Here is a 15,886-nt window from a genome sequence, read left to right on the forward strand (position 1 = left end):
ATGCTGGGGAGGCAGGGGGAGGTGGTCCTCAGAGGCGTGGCAGAGACCAAGCTGACTTGGGCAGGAAGAAAAGCCTTGGTTCTGAAAAATACAAGGCATTCTTTGTAGGGGTCCCTCAGCATGCAGGAAGTGCCTGGTACACCTAAACTATTTCCTCTTCCCATTGTCACCTAGAAACGACTTCATTTTCCTTTGCTGTATGGGTGTGACCAGAAAGGCCCTAGGTATTCCCAGGATGGCATGCCTCTATTATTTCTTCGTTCTAATTTTTTTTAATTGATTTCTGAGAGGAAGGGGGAGAGAGAGATAGAAATGTCAATGATGAGAACGAATCATTGATTTGCTGCCTCTTGCATGCCCTACACTGGGGGATCAAGCCTTCAGCTCAGGAAATTGAACAGTGACCTGGTTCATAGATTGAAGCTCAACCACTACGCCACACTGGCTGGGCTGGCCTGCCTCTTTGCCCCAGACAGGGTTCTGCCAGTCTCTTAGAAGTTCTATTTCACTAAGCTCATTCCTTTTTAATGTCTAGAGTCCTCAGGCTTATCTACTCCCACCTCTCACTATTTTGAGAGAAGGATTTGACATTCATTTACTAATTTTATGCTTCTTCTCCCAAGTATGTGTACATGTTAATCCTCCTCAGCACGCATGTCAAGCTTGCTGCCAGTGAGCTACATGCCATGGGGTCCACTGGCCGCGAGTTTGACATGCTTACTCTACAGGCAATCAGAAGCTTTGATTTACATCTTCTGGCTTAGGAGAGATTTTGAACAGGGAAGGTTGGGAATAAGGTAGAAAGAAGGTAGGCAACAATATTACTCTACCATTGGCAATGATACAACAACCCTTAAACTCCACCTCTGTACAAGTAGCCACCCCACAAAGATCTATATCATGACATCTGGCAAACAGTTAGAATTATACCATTCATTCATATATAATACATACTTTTATGCATAACATATCTATACATAGTTCTAGTTTGCTTAGTACCAATTCATTGCAAGACACCAGGCAAGAAACTTCAATTTTAAGAAAATATAGTTGGGCTGGCACTATTTTGGAGCTCAACCCATCTGGTTTTCCAGATGACCTAATCAACTTGTAATCCCTTACAAAAAAAAAAAAAAAAAAAAAGAAAAGAAAAAAAAGAAGCCTGGCTGGTGTGGCTCAGTGGTTGAGTGTCAACTTATGAACCAGGAGGTCACTGCTCAATTCCTGGTCAAGGCACATGCTGGGTTTTCAGGTTCAATTCCCCAGTAGGGGCTGTGCAGGAAGCAGCTGATCAATGATTCTCTCTCATCAGCAATATTTCTAAATGTCTCCCTTTCTAAAATCCCCTTTAAAAAAATAAAAGAAAATATATAGTTGGCTGACAACTTCCTGTCTGCTGTGGACTGATATGTCCCTCCAGAATTTATATATTGAATTCTTACACTCCCTTTTCCTGCAATGGTATTTGGAAAGAGGGGCCTTTGTGAGATAATTAGGCTTAAATGAGTTATTAGAATGGGGGATTTTATGATAGGCTCTATGCCCATATGAAGAAACACCGGAGAGCTTGCTTGCTCTCTCTCCACTATGTGAGGACACAGAGTGAAAGCAGCTGTCTCTGAGCCAGGAAGAGAGCTCTTACCACAAACCCAAACTGCTGGACCTTGATCTTGGACTTCCAGTCTCCAAAATTGTGAGAAAATAAATATCTTTTTTTTAAGCCACCCAATCTATGATATTTTGTTAAGACAGCCCAAACTGACTAATACACTGTCCTCTACTTCTAATAGGGAAGGAGGGACATGGAGTCATGATAAATTTCTCAACAGTACAGGATCATAATGATGCATCTTATATATTTGTACTAGAGTCCTAGTGCATGAAATTCATGCATTGGAGTGTGAGGGGGTGTATCCCTCAGCCCAGCCTGAATCCTCTCCAATCTGGGACATCCCTCTCACAATCCAGGACTGCTGGCTCCCAACTGCTTGCCTGCCTGCCTGATTGCCCCTAATTGCTTCTGCCTGCCAGCCTGATCACTCCCTAACCACTTCCTTGTCAGCCTGATCTACACCTAACTGCTCCCCTGCCAGCCTGGTCACCCCCAACTGCCCTCCCCTGCAGGCCTTATCTCCCACAACTGCCCTCCCCTGCTGGCCATCTTGTGTCCACATGTGGGTGGCCATCTTCTGTGATGGAGTGATGGTCAATTTGCATATTACCTCTTTATTATATAGGATTTTAGCTTTATAGTGTGACATCTGAAATCCAATTAGCAATGCAATAGATTTGCATGATATAATTGTTAGCCGAATGGGGATTGCTTATAAAACACCAAATAAATTGTATCCATAGCTTTAGAAGCTCAGAGGAGGAGGGGTCATTGTGAACTAGGAGGGCAGACCCCTGACATATGGGTAGAAGGCCAAGACTTGGGATCCCCACACAGACCATCTTTCCATAAACTAAGGCAGCCCTCTGCCTGACAGTTTTCTGATTTCTGTGAACTCTAAGCAATGCAGACCCAGTTACTGACCTCTTTTTTGAGATGGTGAAAAATGCCAGACTCTAGGGATGCTATAGGTGCTGATAGCTTTAACTGCAACTCAGTGGTTTGGGGAATATGCACTTAAAAATGTAGTGGAAGTTAAAAATTCATAGAAATTTAAATCATTTATTCAGTATGGGTATATACGTGTTTGTGTGTGTGTAGAAAATCAATGGAAATTTGCACTTCACCTTGCCTACTTTCATCCCAACTGTAAAGATAAAGTAACTTTCTTTTTAGCAGTTTGCTCAGTTCATGGTCTTCCACAGACTTCTAAGGGATGTGTGGTTAATTAACCTTGGCTTTTAGCAATCACCCAAGGCTGGGAGCTGGGAGAGCGGGACTTTGATAAAAACCATCGTCTACACAGGGCTGCCTGACAGATAATCACTGAGGACTACACCTGTGTTGATAAAATAAATCAAGGAGCAAGAATTATAGCACTACACAGGTGCCAACCACTTCCTATGGCTTTGATCAGCAAATTGTGAAGTGGGTGAAGTTTATTTTTAGGATCACACATTTTCCAAATTATTAATTACTTTCATCCCTGCTTCCTATACCCAGGTGCCTACTAGGACCATCCATCATTCAGTCCATAAATAAAATACATCTTAGGGGCCATTTGATTAACATGTTCTCAAGGCTAGTGACCAGCGGGATGTAGGAGAGAAATATTAGGATTAAGAGTTTGGGCAATAAATAGCTCATCCTGGGAAAATCTCTGTGGTGAGACAAAGGCCTGAGATCCCAGAGAATGTTTGGTCTGTGTTCACCAGAAACTTCCTGGGGTTTTCTCTCTCTACCAGACTGCCTTCAGAGTATGTTAGTTGGGTATTTTAAGGTCTCTGATTTAGTCATGCCCTTTGGTCATAAGTGACAGCAATCCAACATGAACAAACAAGGGAATTTATTAACTCAAGACATTAGCAAATCCATTGATAGATACTTATGGCTTTAGGTTCAATTGGATTCAGGAGCAAATGTGTTTCACTCATTGATTTAATAAAAATTGTTGAATGCCTATCATGTGCCCAGCTCAGCTCCAGTCTCTAAAGATAAGCAAAACAAAAACTGCACTCTCATGGAGCTTTATTTTACAAGTTAGTATGTAATAGAAATATGAACCAAATTGATTTGACTCCAAAAGCTGACTTCCCTTCTTCTCTTCCCTAACTCCTCTCCTCCACCACCACCCCTCTCTCTCCAATGCTTTTCTTTTTGGTGGCATATATTTTTAGACATCTCAAGGCTTATCTACTGCCAGTTTATCAATCCCAGTGGGAGGAAATTATGCCTCCTCTCCAAACCTATAGCCAAATCTCATTGATTTGGATGTTATCATAAGTTTATCCCTTAACCAGAAACCCTTGGTTGAGTCAGAAGGAAAAATCGGAGGATTTACTTAAAAGAAGATAGATTTCTGGGAAAAGGAAAACAAATAGTGACATACCTGAAGTCTCTGAGCCAGTCCTTTGCTCATGGCCCTGTGTGTGTACTGACATCACTATGCTGATAGGTAGAGTCTGGGACTGTCACCAATAACCTTTTCCTGTTATTCTTTCCTATATTTTGATGATTCTTTCCTTCAGCATTGATGAATTTTTGGCAGAGAAGTGTCAGGATATATTTTGCCCAGACACTTTGTCAATAATTTTTCCCTTTCTACATTTTACCCTCATCCCAGGGTCTAGGAAAGCTGGGTTGTCATGTGGTCCAGGAATCCTGATCATGGATTTGATTTGTGGCCACTGCTAAGCTTCATCCATTCTAAAGAGATATTGCCAATTTCTTTTCCAATAGAAATGTCCACAGCTAGAGAAAAGGAAATATTTAGGAAGGCCCACATTCTCAGACTGTGATTTACACATAATATAAAGGTATTATGAAATGTTCAAGGTTCTATAAACAGTGGTGCCATATATAATAAGACTATGATTTCTATATGCAGGGTTTGGAGATAGATGGGCAATCCTCCAAATGTGATAGGGTGACTGCTGGATCAATAGATGATTTTTTCTCCTTCTTTCTGTTGTCTAAATAATGGTTTGATTGACAGGGAAATGTGTTAGTGAGAGAGTGCATAGAACAGTGGTCGGCAAACTCATTAGTCAACACAGACAAATATCAACAGTTCAATGATTGAAATTTCTTTTGAGAGCCAAAATTTTTAACTTAAACTTGTTGTAATGCCACTTCTTCAAGATAGACTCACCCAGGCCATGGTATTTTGTGGAAGAGCTACACTCAAGGGGCCAAAGAGCTGCATGTGGGTCTCTAGCCACAGTTTGCCGACCACGGGCATAGAACATTATTGCTTTCTGCCATTCTGATTATTTTTTTCAATGTATAATTTTGTTGATTTCAAGAGAGGAAGAGAGAGGGAGAGTTAGAAACATCAATGATGAGAGAGAACCATTGGTCAGCTGCCTCCCACATGCCCCCTACTAAGGGACTGAGCCCGCAATCTGGCATGTGTCCTTGACCTGACTGGAATGGGACCCGGGCCCATTCATTCATAGGCCAATGCTCTGTCCACTGAACCAAACCAGCTAGGGCTGCTGTTCTGATGATTTTGACTTCTTTTAAATGACAACAGTTTGAAGACTGGGCATTTAATTAGCTTTCTACAGCTCCAATACATTAGTTCCAGCTATGCAATATTTTGAAGATTTCTCATACATTCAGTCAAGTTTGCATGTACCTTGGAGGGGAAAGGAGAAGAGTGAGAGACATATGCTTCTTACAGCCCTTTCCCACATGTTGATATTGTCCCTGGAACTGACATGAAGCTTCGCATCTGAAGGAAACACTGAGATGCTAGGTATATGTCTCCAGGGCCTCTGTGAATAACCATCCTAATGAGTTATGTGTTCCGGGTGGTGAGGAGCTGAGATGAGGAATGACCTTTGAAGAAATACTCAGTCAATTTCAGAAATGTAAAGTTTAATATCCTTACTCTTTTGTTCTATAAATTAGGGAGTTGGTATCCATTGTGCAATATTCAGACTTCGTCTTCAGTATTTCAGAAGGGGTGATGGATATTAATATAATAAAAAATATATAGAAAAATAAGGAAAAGGAAGCTCCTTATCCAAAGCAGGAGGACTTTTATTTCACAAAGAGTCAAAGGGACTTCAGAATCTCGGGGAGAAGGCAGGAAGGGTGGGGGTGTGGAAAGAGATCAATCAAAGAACTGGCATAAATACTGTGTTTCCCCGAAAATAAGACATCCTCTGAAAATAAGACCTACTTACAGGTTTCCTTCTGAGTGAAATATAAGGCATCCACCGAAAATAAGGCTCTCCCCCTCCCCCAGGCTAAATATGAGAGATTTGGTCCACTGATTCTGAAAGAAATGGAGTCACAAGAAATTCACCAGGAAATTCAGAAATTGGATTGTTATGATGATGCTCCAGAAGATGATGACATGATTGTCATTGAATAAATGAGTAAATTCTTGATACTGTAGGATTCACAGTTTGTCTGGTTTGTGTTGACAACTACCGTACTACCGTACCATATACAGGTAACAAATTTCCTTTATTTTCATTTAACAATAAATGTGTACCGTATTCTTCTTCATGGAAAAATAAGACATCCCCTGAAAATAAGACCTAGCACATCTTTGGGAGCAAAAATTAATATCAGACACTGTCTTATTTTCTGGGAAACAGGGTATACACATAACCCATGGTCACAGACAATAGGGTGGTGAAGACCTGGGGCAGGGGCGTGGCTAGCTCGAAGGGGTCAATGATGGGAGGGACATATGTAATAATTTCAACATTAAATATTTAATTAAAAAACAACAAAAAGGAGGCAAAGCGTAGTATTACAAAAAAGTGTTGAGCCAAAAACAAACAAAAAGGTGTTTGAACTAAAATAGAGTGTTTTTTTTTCCTGAAGACTAATTGTGAAAATTAATATTTCTATTCATGGCCTCAATCCTTTGATGTAGGATTAAACATTAAACTGAAACTACGAAAGTTTACTGGATAACATCTGATTCCTCTGATGATTGAACTTGATTGTAGAGCCAGAGGATGGGAGAATGAAGGGTTTCCCTGTAAAACTCCAGATCAAGAAATTCATTCCCTCTCATCAGCGAGAGCTGTGGATCTGCCCAAAGTGCGTTTTGTACAATAATGCTCCAGGGCTGAAACAGATGCAGTTTAATAAACACACCCCTCCCCAGCACAGCAGATGGCAACTAGGAAGCCGCCTGAAGCAGTGTGAGGGAGTGCTCTCGCTCTCGCCTACCTTCTTCTCCTTTTTTTTTTTTTTTTTTTTTTTTTAATAACAATATTTATTAAATGGCATTCTCTATTGCAGACTCATTCTCTGCAGGAAAAGATATAGAAGGCAAGTGGGGAGCAAGTCTGAGAAAAGCCACAGGTCTGTGGAAAGAATGTGACAAAGGGACTATACCTCAAACTGAGGTTGTTTTTATTTATTATTATTATTTTAAATATTTTTATTGATTTCAGAGAGGAAGGGAGGAGAGAGAAATAAACATTAATGATGGGAACGAATCATTGATGGGCTGCCTCCTGCACACCTCCTACTGGGGATGGAGCCTTCTACCCCCAGCATGAGCCCTCAACAGGAATTGAACCATGATCTCCTGGTTCACAGGTGAATTCCTAACCACTGAACCACAACGCTGGACTTTGTTGTTGTTGTTTAATAGCCTTTGAAAAGAAATTCCTGTCACTATTAAATCAAAAAACCCTAGAATTTTACAGGTGAAGGGTGGTTCAGACATGGAATGGGAATAGCTCTGGACTATTTGGGAGGAGTCTGGAGACCCTGGTCAGACACTCATTAGCCAGGTGGTCGGAATCAATGACTTCACCTCTCTGGGCCTTCAAGAGGAATGAAGGGGAGGGGAAGGAGAGCAAACTAACATGGAGTTACCTCTCCCAGAGTTAGGTACTGTGCTGACGGTGACAGATCCTCACTCTTTTAATGTTCACAATCATCCCCATAGCAAGCACTGACCCATGTTTTAGAGGTGAGATCCCTGACTGTCTACCAGTTCCCAGCGCTCCCCAATGCCCCGAGAGCGCCCCTGTAGGAAGGGAAGTGAGGTTGTGTGTCCCTGATGGTTTCTCAGGCCCCACATTTCCCATTTCAGAACTCCTCCTGGCCCCTCCATTCCACGGATGATAAGTCTGGAATCTAGAGAAGTCGCTAGGTCACCGAGGTCCTTTCTTCCTGGCAGAATGGTTACCGCTGGTTTTATTTTCTTCTTTTCAGCAAAGGCGGGGAGTAGGTGGCTGACTGACGGAAAACCAAACTCTTGTTTTATTATTAGGTGACCGTGTCACAGTGAAGACTTAGGCCACCTCTCGCTTCAGTTTGCTAAACTATTTTGAGTTTGCAGAGGTTGGAGGGCCAGGGAGGGAGAGCTGGGTGAGGCTTCTTTGTGGTTCCCTGGGAACTAGCATTTGCTCAAGATAATCAAACCCTCAGTCACTTAACACCTGTATCCCAGAACCCATGTACAAGACATTGAGTTTTTGTCCTTATTTAAACTCTTAGAAATATCTATTTAGTTGTCTATTGCAGTGGTAAGCAAACTCATTAGTCAACAGAGCCAAATATCAATAGTACGATTGAAATTTCTTTTGAGAGCCAAATTTTTTAAACTTAAACTTCTTCTAAAGCTACTTCTTCAAAATAGACTCACTCAGGCCCTGGTATTTTGTGGAAGAGCCACACTCAAGGGGCCAGAGAGCCAAATGTGGCTCACGAACCGCGATTTGCCGACCACAGGTCTATTGAAAACGAACAGCCTCCAACATTTCTGCCTTGAAGAGAAATAATGTTTTCTTTTAAAATTCTGGTTTTTGGCAAGGTTTTCATACATTGTTTGCCTGAGTGGAGAAAGCAGAAGTCCAGGTGATCCAAAAATAGTTTCTGTGTCTTTGCCAAATCAATTGTTTCATTTTTCCCCACTGCAGAAATACTTTCCTAATTGCCCTGAATATTGTTAATGCCTTTTGTTGTTTCCAGCACATTGACAACATGATTGATTGTCCTGCTAGCCTGGTGAGGAAGACAGGGCATATATTACATTATCCACAGTACTTACGAGAAAACTCAGACATAAAAAAATGGGCATATTGTTAGTCCAAGATCACAGAGCCTAATAATGGAGGCTGACACTAGGAGGCAAGACTCTCTCTCTCTCTCTCTCTCTCTCTCTCTCTCTCTCTCTCTCTCTCTCTCTCAGTCATTGGCTTTCTGTCCAGTTGAAGCTGATAATTTAAAAGTATTTCCACATGTGGATGTAACAGAGCACAGGAAAGTATAGCAGGGCACCTTGCTGGACCCCATTCGCTGTGTAAATCTGAGCATTGGGGAACTCCGACCATCATTCCTGCACATATACATTATTTAAAGAAATTAGAGCTGACAAAGAGCCAGTGAATTCACAATTTCAACGAGTGGCCCAAATTTCCTAAGTTTGAATCCTCGAGTTACCATTTCCCCAGCCTCTCTAAACAGTGAGAGAAAAAAATATTGCACCCAAGTTATCCGCATTATTTAAAAAATTACCTTCAGCCAAAGACTTGGGAGCTGGAGAAAACAAGATTGCAAATATGACACCAACAGAATCCTGACAATACGGTGACGTGGGATGCTAATGTCACCAGAGATCCTCGGAGCGGACAGATCAGAGTATAGTTGGCACTAATGACGCTACAAAAAAGTTCTTAGGAAAGCAGTTTGCCTCAACAACTAGTCAAACTGATCCCTTCGCATCATGTAGAAAGGCTGCCCGTCCCACTCACCTTCCTCCTAGGATCCACCTTTCTTATTTCTTGTCTTGATGCCTTTCTTTTGCTACCATAGCCTCCCTCTTTCCTATTATTGTTATTATTATTATTATTATTATTATTATTATTATTATTATTATTACTAGAGACCCAGTGCACAATAATACCCAACACCCAGACCTGTCTTGCTGGTGGGACCCAGACTGACTCCCTAGGCGCGCTGCTGGGCGGGACTCAGAACTCAGACTGAATCTGAGTGCACTGGATGGGATGTGGGACCCAGGAGGTTGGCCACCCAGCCCTTCCCCCTATTGGGCTGGGGAAAGATGATATGGGCCTGTTCTGGTGGGCGAGCTGTTGGGGTTGTGGCTGGTGGGGATAGGGGTGAGGGAAGGGAAGGAGCATTTGGCTGGCAGGCCTGGCTCTTGATCTGGGTGGGAAAGTCCCAATCAGGAGCAGGCTGGCAGAGGGGAGGGGCTGAGAGGTTGGCAGAGGGCCCCACTCTCTGGTCAGGTCGGTTGGTTCCTGGCCACAGTGGGTGTCATAGTGGCCGGTTGGTTGTTAGGTCCATATGGCTGAGAGATGCTCCATGAACCCCCTGGTGACTGGCTATTTGGTTGTTTTGGTCATGAAGCCTCTTGGCCTTTTATTATTTTGATTATTAATTCATTGATTTTAGAGAGAGGAAGGGAGAGAGAGAAACGTTTATTTGTTGTTTCATTTATTTATGCATTCATTGGTTGATTCTTACATGTGCCCTGACAGGAGATCAGACCTTAAACCTTGGCGTTTCTGGATGAAGCTGTAACCAATTGAGCTACCTGCCAGGGTTCCTCTTTCCTATTTAAAACTCACCCAGGATTTAAATTCTAACTAACTTTCCCCACCTCTCTGTGAGATTAACTTGACTTCCTGAATGCAACATTGCCTGAGCAACTCATTTAGCCCTTCGGAGTGTTCATCTGCACAGTCCTCAGTGTTGTTAGTTTCATCTTCTGGTTCACTCCACTTTAGTTTTTAACATCTCAATATTATCTTCCAGTCAGAAGTGTGCTTACATAATAGCACAAAGTATTAGTATTTTAAGGCAAAAATGAAACATCCTTGTTGTGTTTACTTAATAGATAACCATCTGGAGAAGGAAAGAAAACAAATTTGCATGGAGGTGAATATTAACCTATGTGTAACTATCCTGGGGATGTATTTATTTTCATTCATATTTCAGAGAAAACAAAGTTGAGAGACTAAATCTATTAGCTGTATATTGAAAATTATTATAAAACCGCTCAGATTCCGCTGTTTCTAAAAATGTTCAACCCTTAATGTCACTAACGTTGAATTTTCTAAATCAGAAATTATTTTTCTTTTCTTAATAGACTGGAAGGAAGGAGAAAGGAGATCCACTAAACATTGCAATTGATAAGATGACCAAGAAAACAAGAGATCTAAGGAGACAGGTACTATTTTTTGCTTTTCTTTTAAGTGCATGGTACTCAGTGGTGCTTTCCAAGAATGTTGTTGTTTTTCTTTCTTTCTTTCTTTCTTTTTTTTTTTTTTCCAGGCTGCCTTTTTATACTTCAGGTTGCTATTCTTTGTAACATCTAAAAATACACAAGGACACTTCATCAACAATGTAGTGTCTGCTGAGCAGACAGATGTGATAGCTGCGAGGGGTGTGATGATGAAAACCACCTCTGAGCAGGTAGCCAGTTCACTGCCCAGACACAATCTTCCAGGTGGAGAGACCTGATGAATTCACTACTTCCCACATCTGGTTTTCAATTTTTTTCAGATCCAAGAATGCAAAGAACTGGTCGCTGATTTCTGCTTGTTCTTGCTTAAACTTGAAGGCATTCAGTGAATAAATAAAAATGCTAATGGTTTAGTGAGAAATACAACTCTTAATCTGATGGACTAATTAAGTCCTCTGACCCCATGTGCTCCCTTGGAGACATAAATCTATGTCAGATGCTCGTTTGGGAAGCAGGGAACCATAGCAGGGAATGTCAGCTGGACGGTGTAAATGGCTAATAGAATCATTCATCAGATGGGTACGTTTTTTCTTTTTGTTTGCTTGTGTGTGTGTTTGTTTATTTGGAGGTAGGATTTCTGATCAGGGCTTCTTTTTATGTTGACAGTGCTATATGGACACAGTTAAAATTTGTCCTGCAAGCTCAATAGGATACATTTCCATGGTGACCTTCACTTTCTTTGCTCTTTCTCTAGAAGCTATACCAGACATTGTTACCATAAAATCAAGCCTGATTTTTGCCTGCTAGCCAGGCTATCTCCTACCTGTAGCTTTTGCATATGGCCAGCTCCTTCATGAAGTGCTGATGGTGTTAGTCAACTGGAGCCAAGCACTGCCCTCCAGTTTCAGAAGCTGGAGAGGCTGGACTGGCAGGGCTGCATCTAACACTCTGTCACGTCCAGATTAGCCTGGGCAAGAACGGCCCAGGAGCATTTAGAAATGCTTGGAATGTGAGGGAGACGCCACTTCTGATTATGGCTGGGGAACCGCTGGGCTGTTCTGGAGTGCCACACACTTGAACAATGACCTTTAAAAGATATCCCGATTAGTTCTGGGATATGCAGACTCCAGGTTGACTGCCCAAATAACAAGTCCTTTTGGGAAAATAATTTCCTTATTTTGCCTTGAAATCAGGAAGAATAAAACATTGCTCTCTTAGGCACTGGTATATAATACCAAATACACACATGGCCAGGCCTGCCTCTCCTGGTCCTCTTAGACCTTCTGTCTATAAAAGTCCCCCATCTGATATGAACTGATATGGGGAATAGGAATGGGAGCTGCAGTTAATGGGAAATATTGACGCTGGTGTGTGGAGCCCAGGGTTTTACTTCTGATTCTGCCACTAACCTGTGAGTGAGGATCCTTCTCCTCTTGGTCTCCTTTTCTACCTACACAAATAGGGAGCCACACTAGATCTGCAAGTTGTCTTTGAGCTGCATAACATTGGATGAGCCCAAAGGAAACCCTCATTTATTTTCTATGCCAGAGGTCCTACTGCCTGATATAGCTTTTAAAAGCAGTGGGAGGGTATTGGGCATCCTCTCTAGGGCTCACCTTTGGCTAGATGGTCAACCAAGAAGAATTTATGAACTGAGACTTTACTTCCCCAATCTCCTGGTAGGGACCACTCTTTTACATCCAGGTGCCAGCACACTCAGCTCCCTGCACTCATAGACCTAACCTAGCACATTTTTGTCCTATTAGGAAGGAAAGGATAAAATAATTTTTGCTCTGGTGTTACAATTCTCAGAAAAGGGTTGCCTCCTTTTAGCTGAGGGCTGATGCAATTAGAAGGTGGAATTTATGGTGGAATTGAGTGACAGGCTCCTTGGAGTCCTTTTAGGATGGCAGTAGAAGGAGTATGTCATCCCCTGAATCATTCCATGCATAAAATATATGTAATTTTTTTTCCCTTTCTGCTCACCTTTCCCAAAGATTGAGAGGAATAGGGTAAAAAGTGTTTTATGACATTAAGACCCAAAAATTATGGCATAATTTTACACCACATCCCTGAATTTGGTTCAGATATCTTTCTCTTCCCCAATCTGCCTTTCTAGAATAGGAATGGTTCCCATCTGTCAGTTCCATTCCTACCCATATGTCGGAATATTTTTGTCTTTCTCCCCATCTCTCTGTTTCTCCATGTTCACCTGTAGTGGTACAAAAGCTTCTCGGATCTAAGTGTACAGAAGTTACCTCGCTCTCAGATAGATTGAACATTCAAAGCTTAGCTCCATACTAAGTTTCGATTTGCGTAGCAAGTTAATGGGATTAGCAAGTTTTGACCTGAGTGGCTAACAGCAGCTGTGTAGAGTGGCCCAAAGTTACTGGTTCAAATGAATGTTTCCCTATCACTGAAACACTTCCTAGTTTTTCACTCACAGACAGCCTTTGTTATAAGAGATTCCAGATGAGAACCCTTTACTCCATTTTTACTTCCCTGTAGGCATGTGTTTCTTTCTTTCTTTCCTTTTTTAAAATATATTTTATTGATTTTTTTTACAGATGAAGGGAGACGGATATAAAGTCAGAAACATCGATGAGAGAGAAATATTGATCAGCTGCCTCCTGCACACTCCCCACTGGGGATGTGTCCCCAACCAAGGTACATGCCCGTGACTGGAATCGAACCCAGGACCCTTCAGTCCGCAGGCTGATGCTCTATCCATTGAGCCAAACCGGTTTTGGCTGCATGTTTTTCTTTATATGATATTTTCAGCAATCAAATCACCTGGGAGAAGGAAAGCTGAAATTAAAGAAAGAGAGTCCTGGTGATTTCCACTCTTTTATTCCCACTCTTTTAGTCTCCTGCCTCTTCCTCACATCCCTGAAGTTGGGCAGAGTCATTCAGAAGGTGACACTGGAGTCTCAAAAAGTTCTAGTCACCAAATTTAAAAGAAATAAACTCAATCGTGATCATTATCTTGGACATCCCTAAATGAAAAAAAGAAAAAAAGTGGATTTAAACTTGTAGGCACTTGAAAAAAAAATCAAGAGTAATTGAATAAGAGATTTCTGTTTAAGTAGAATTTTAAAGAAAGTAGAATCCCTTTCTTCAGGCAATATATCCCAAAGAACTGGGGAGTCATAAATTGTGAAAAAAAGGTCACAGGAACCCAAGGGTGTTATTTAACACGGCTTGGCATAGGTCCATCTTGCCAATTAAACCAATGAGAGTGGTTGGTGGTAGAGCAGAATTCTCTTCAGAGTATTTTGTTTGGAATTAAAAATGGATTTAGGGGAATATAACTGCCAGCTTTAAGCATTATGATTTAATTTTAGAGCTGTGGGCACAGTGCGCCCCATGTCTGAGCTATTGTCGCCGCTGTGATTCTGGAATCAGACCATTATAAAAATAAAAGCTTTTGGCTGCCTCCCCACCTGGGGATCTAGTAGCCCACATGGTCTATTCAGCCTTTAGAGAGGTCTCGGTCTGTTTCTGCCAGCTGCTGCTGGCTGTCCTCCTTCTGTGTGCCACCTGTGGACTCTTCTGGGCATAGCCTCTTCATTGTCCCTAAGCCCGCAGAGATACTGGCTTACCTTGGTTATTATTTTGGTCAATTTATTAGTCATATTTTCCAAGTTGATAAGCAAATCAGGACCCAAATATCTCCCTATGAAAAGCTAATTATTAATAATCATAACATGTTAGGGTAAACTTAGCACCTTTCTCATTCCCCAAACCAATCAAGGGCCTAATCTTTATCCCTACAATCTTAATAGCTGTCACAATAATACCAACAATGAGATTTAGTAAGTGTCAACTTGACAAGTATCAATTTTGCTAATACAGTAAAAATACTCCAACAACAACAACAACAACAAAGATACATTCACAAAAAATATTTTTTGACAAAAAGGGTCTAAAAAGCTTTTTTTTTTTTTAAAGATATTTTTATTTTAGAGATGAAGGAAGATGGAGAGAGAGATATAGAAACATCAATGATGAGAGAGAATCATTTATCGGCTGCTTCCCCCCCCCCATCCCCCTTTCTCCTCAGTCTCCCCCCCAGCACCCTAAAACACACACACACACTGAGGATGGAGCCCACAAACTGGGCATGTACCCTAACTGGGAATTCAACTGTGACCTCCTGGTTTATAGGTCACTGCACAACCATTGAGCCATGCTGGCCAGGCAAAAGCATTTACACTGTCATGAGTACTTAATAGAATGCATTATATAACAAATGATTTAAAGCAAATAAGCAAAATATGTCACTGGATGATATATGTAAAGGCCTATTTATCAAGACCCTGCCTCCAGATAGGACTGCAAAAAAAAACACCAAAAACCTTACAACTTTAATTAAGAAATAATTGTAGCTGAAGAGTTTCCTCAGCTTCTTGTGATCCAGTTCCTTACACAGGAACCATAGCTGAAGGTGGGTAGTCACCAGCAAGAGCCTGTAAAGTTACTGCCCACAAACTGTAAACTACACTCCAGCTGACATGTATTGAGTCATTACAGTGCACCAGGCACTGTTCTATGTTCTCTCCATGAATGGACCACATTTGATCCTCATTCCAAATCTGTGACCTAGAGAAGGTTGTCACCATGATCATTTTTAGATGAGGTCATGAAATGAAGCAATGCATCCATGACCACAAAGTGTGTGTATGTGTATAAGGTCCAGCTCAGGCGTTCTCACTGTAGGGACTTTGCTCATGACCCTTCCCTATCCTGCCTCTCCATAGACATGGCATATGCAGTTGGGTCACCCATATACTAATCTACTCTGGACGATCACTTGAGGTGCTTTGTGGTTTTCAGCAGCACCTTTACTGCCTCAGGGTTTGGTATGGGTGACATGCACACACTGCAGGCAGAACAAAATAAAGCTGTGGTGAATGTCAGAAATATGGCACTTGTCCCTGAGTTCTCCAGTTGTTTTGGTTCATTAGGTCCTCTTTTCTTAAAAGTCCTATTATGTTTAGGTAGTTATCTTCTTAAAGCATGAATTATAGACTTTCCAAAACATTTACAGAAACAAAGGAATTTTAAGACATTCAATT

The 15,886-nt window shown here is 41.5% G+C and overlaps 1 protein-coding gene across 2 annotated transcripts in view; it reads left to right on the forward strand.

The window, feature by feature from the left end:
* The window catches only part of CTNNA2 (catenin alpha 2), a 1,072,635-nt gene that overhangs the window by 807,309 nt on the left and 249,440 nt on the right, over positions 1 to 15,886 (forward strand). For both annotated transcript variants that reach the window (XM_084900771.1, XM_084900770.1), the window contains exon 8: positions 10,713 to 10,793. In XM_084900771.1, coding sequence (XP_084756897.1) covers positions 10,713 to 10,793 — 81 coding nt within the window. The remainder of the gene's footprint in view (positions 1 to 10,712; positions 10,794 to 15,886) is intronic.

The sequence above is a fragment of the Pipistrellus hanaki genome (genome assembly GCF_964339955.1).
Source record: "Pipistrellus hanaki genome assembly, chromosome: 12".
NCBI classification, from domain to species: Eukaryota; Metazoa; Chordata; class Mammalia; order Chiroptera; family Vespertilionidae; genus Pipistrellus; species Pipistrellus hanaki.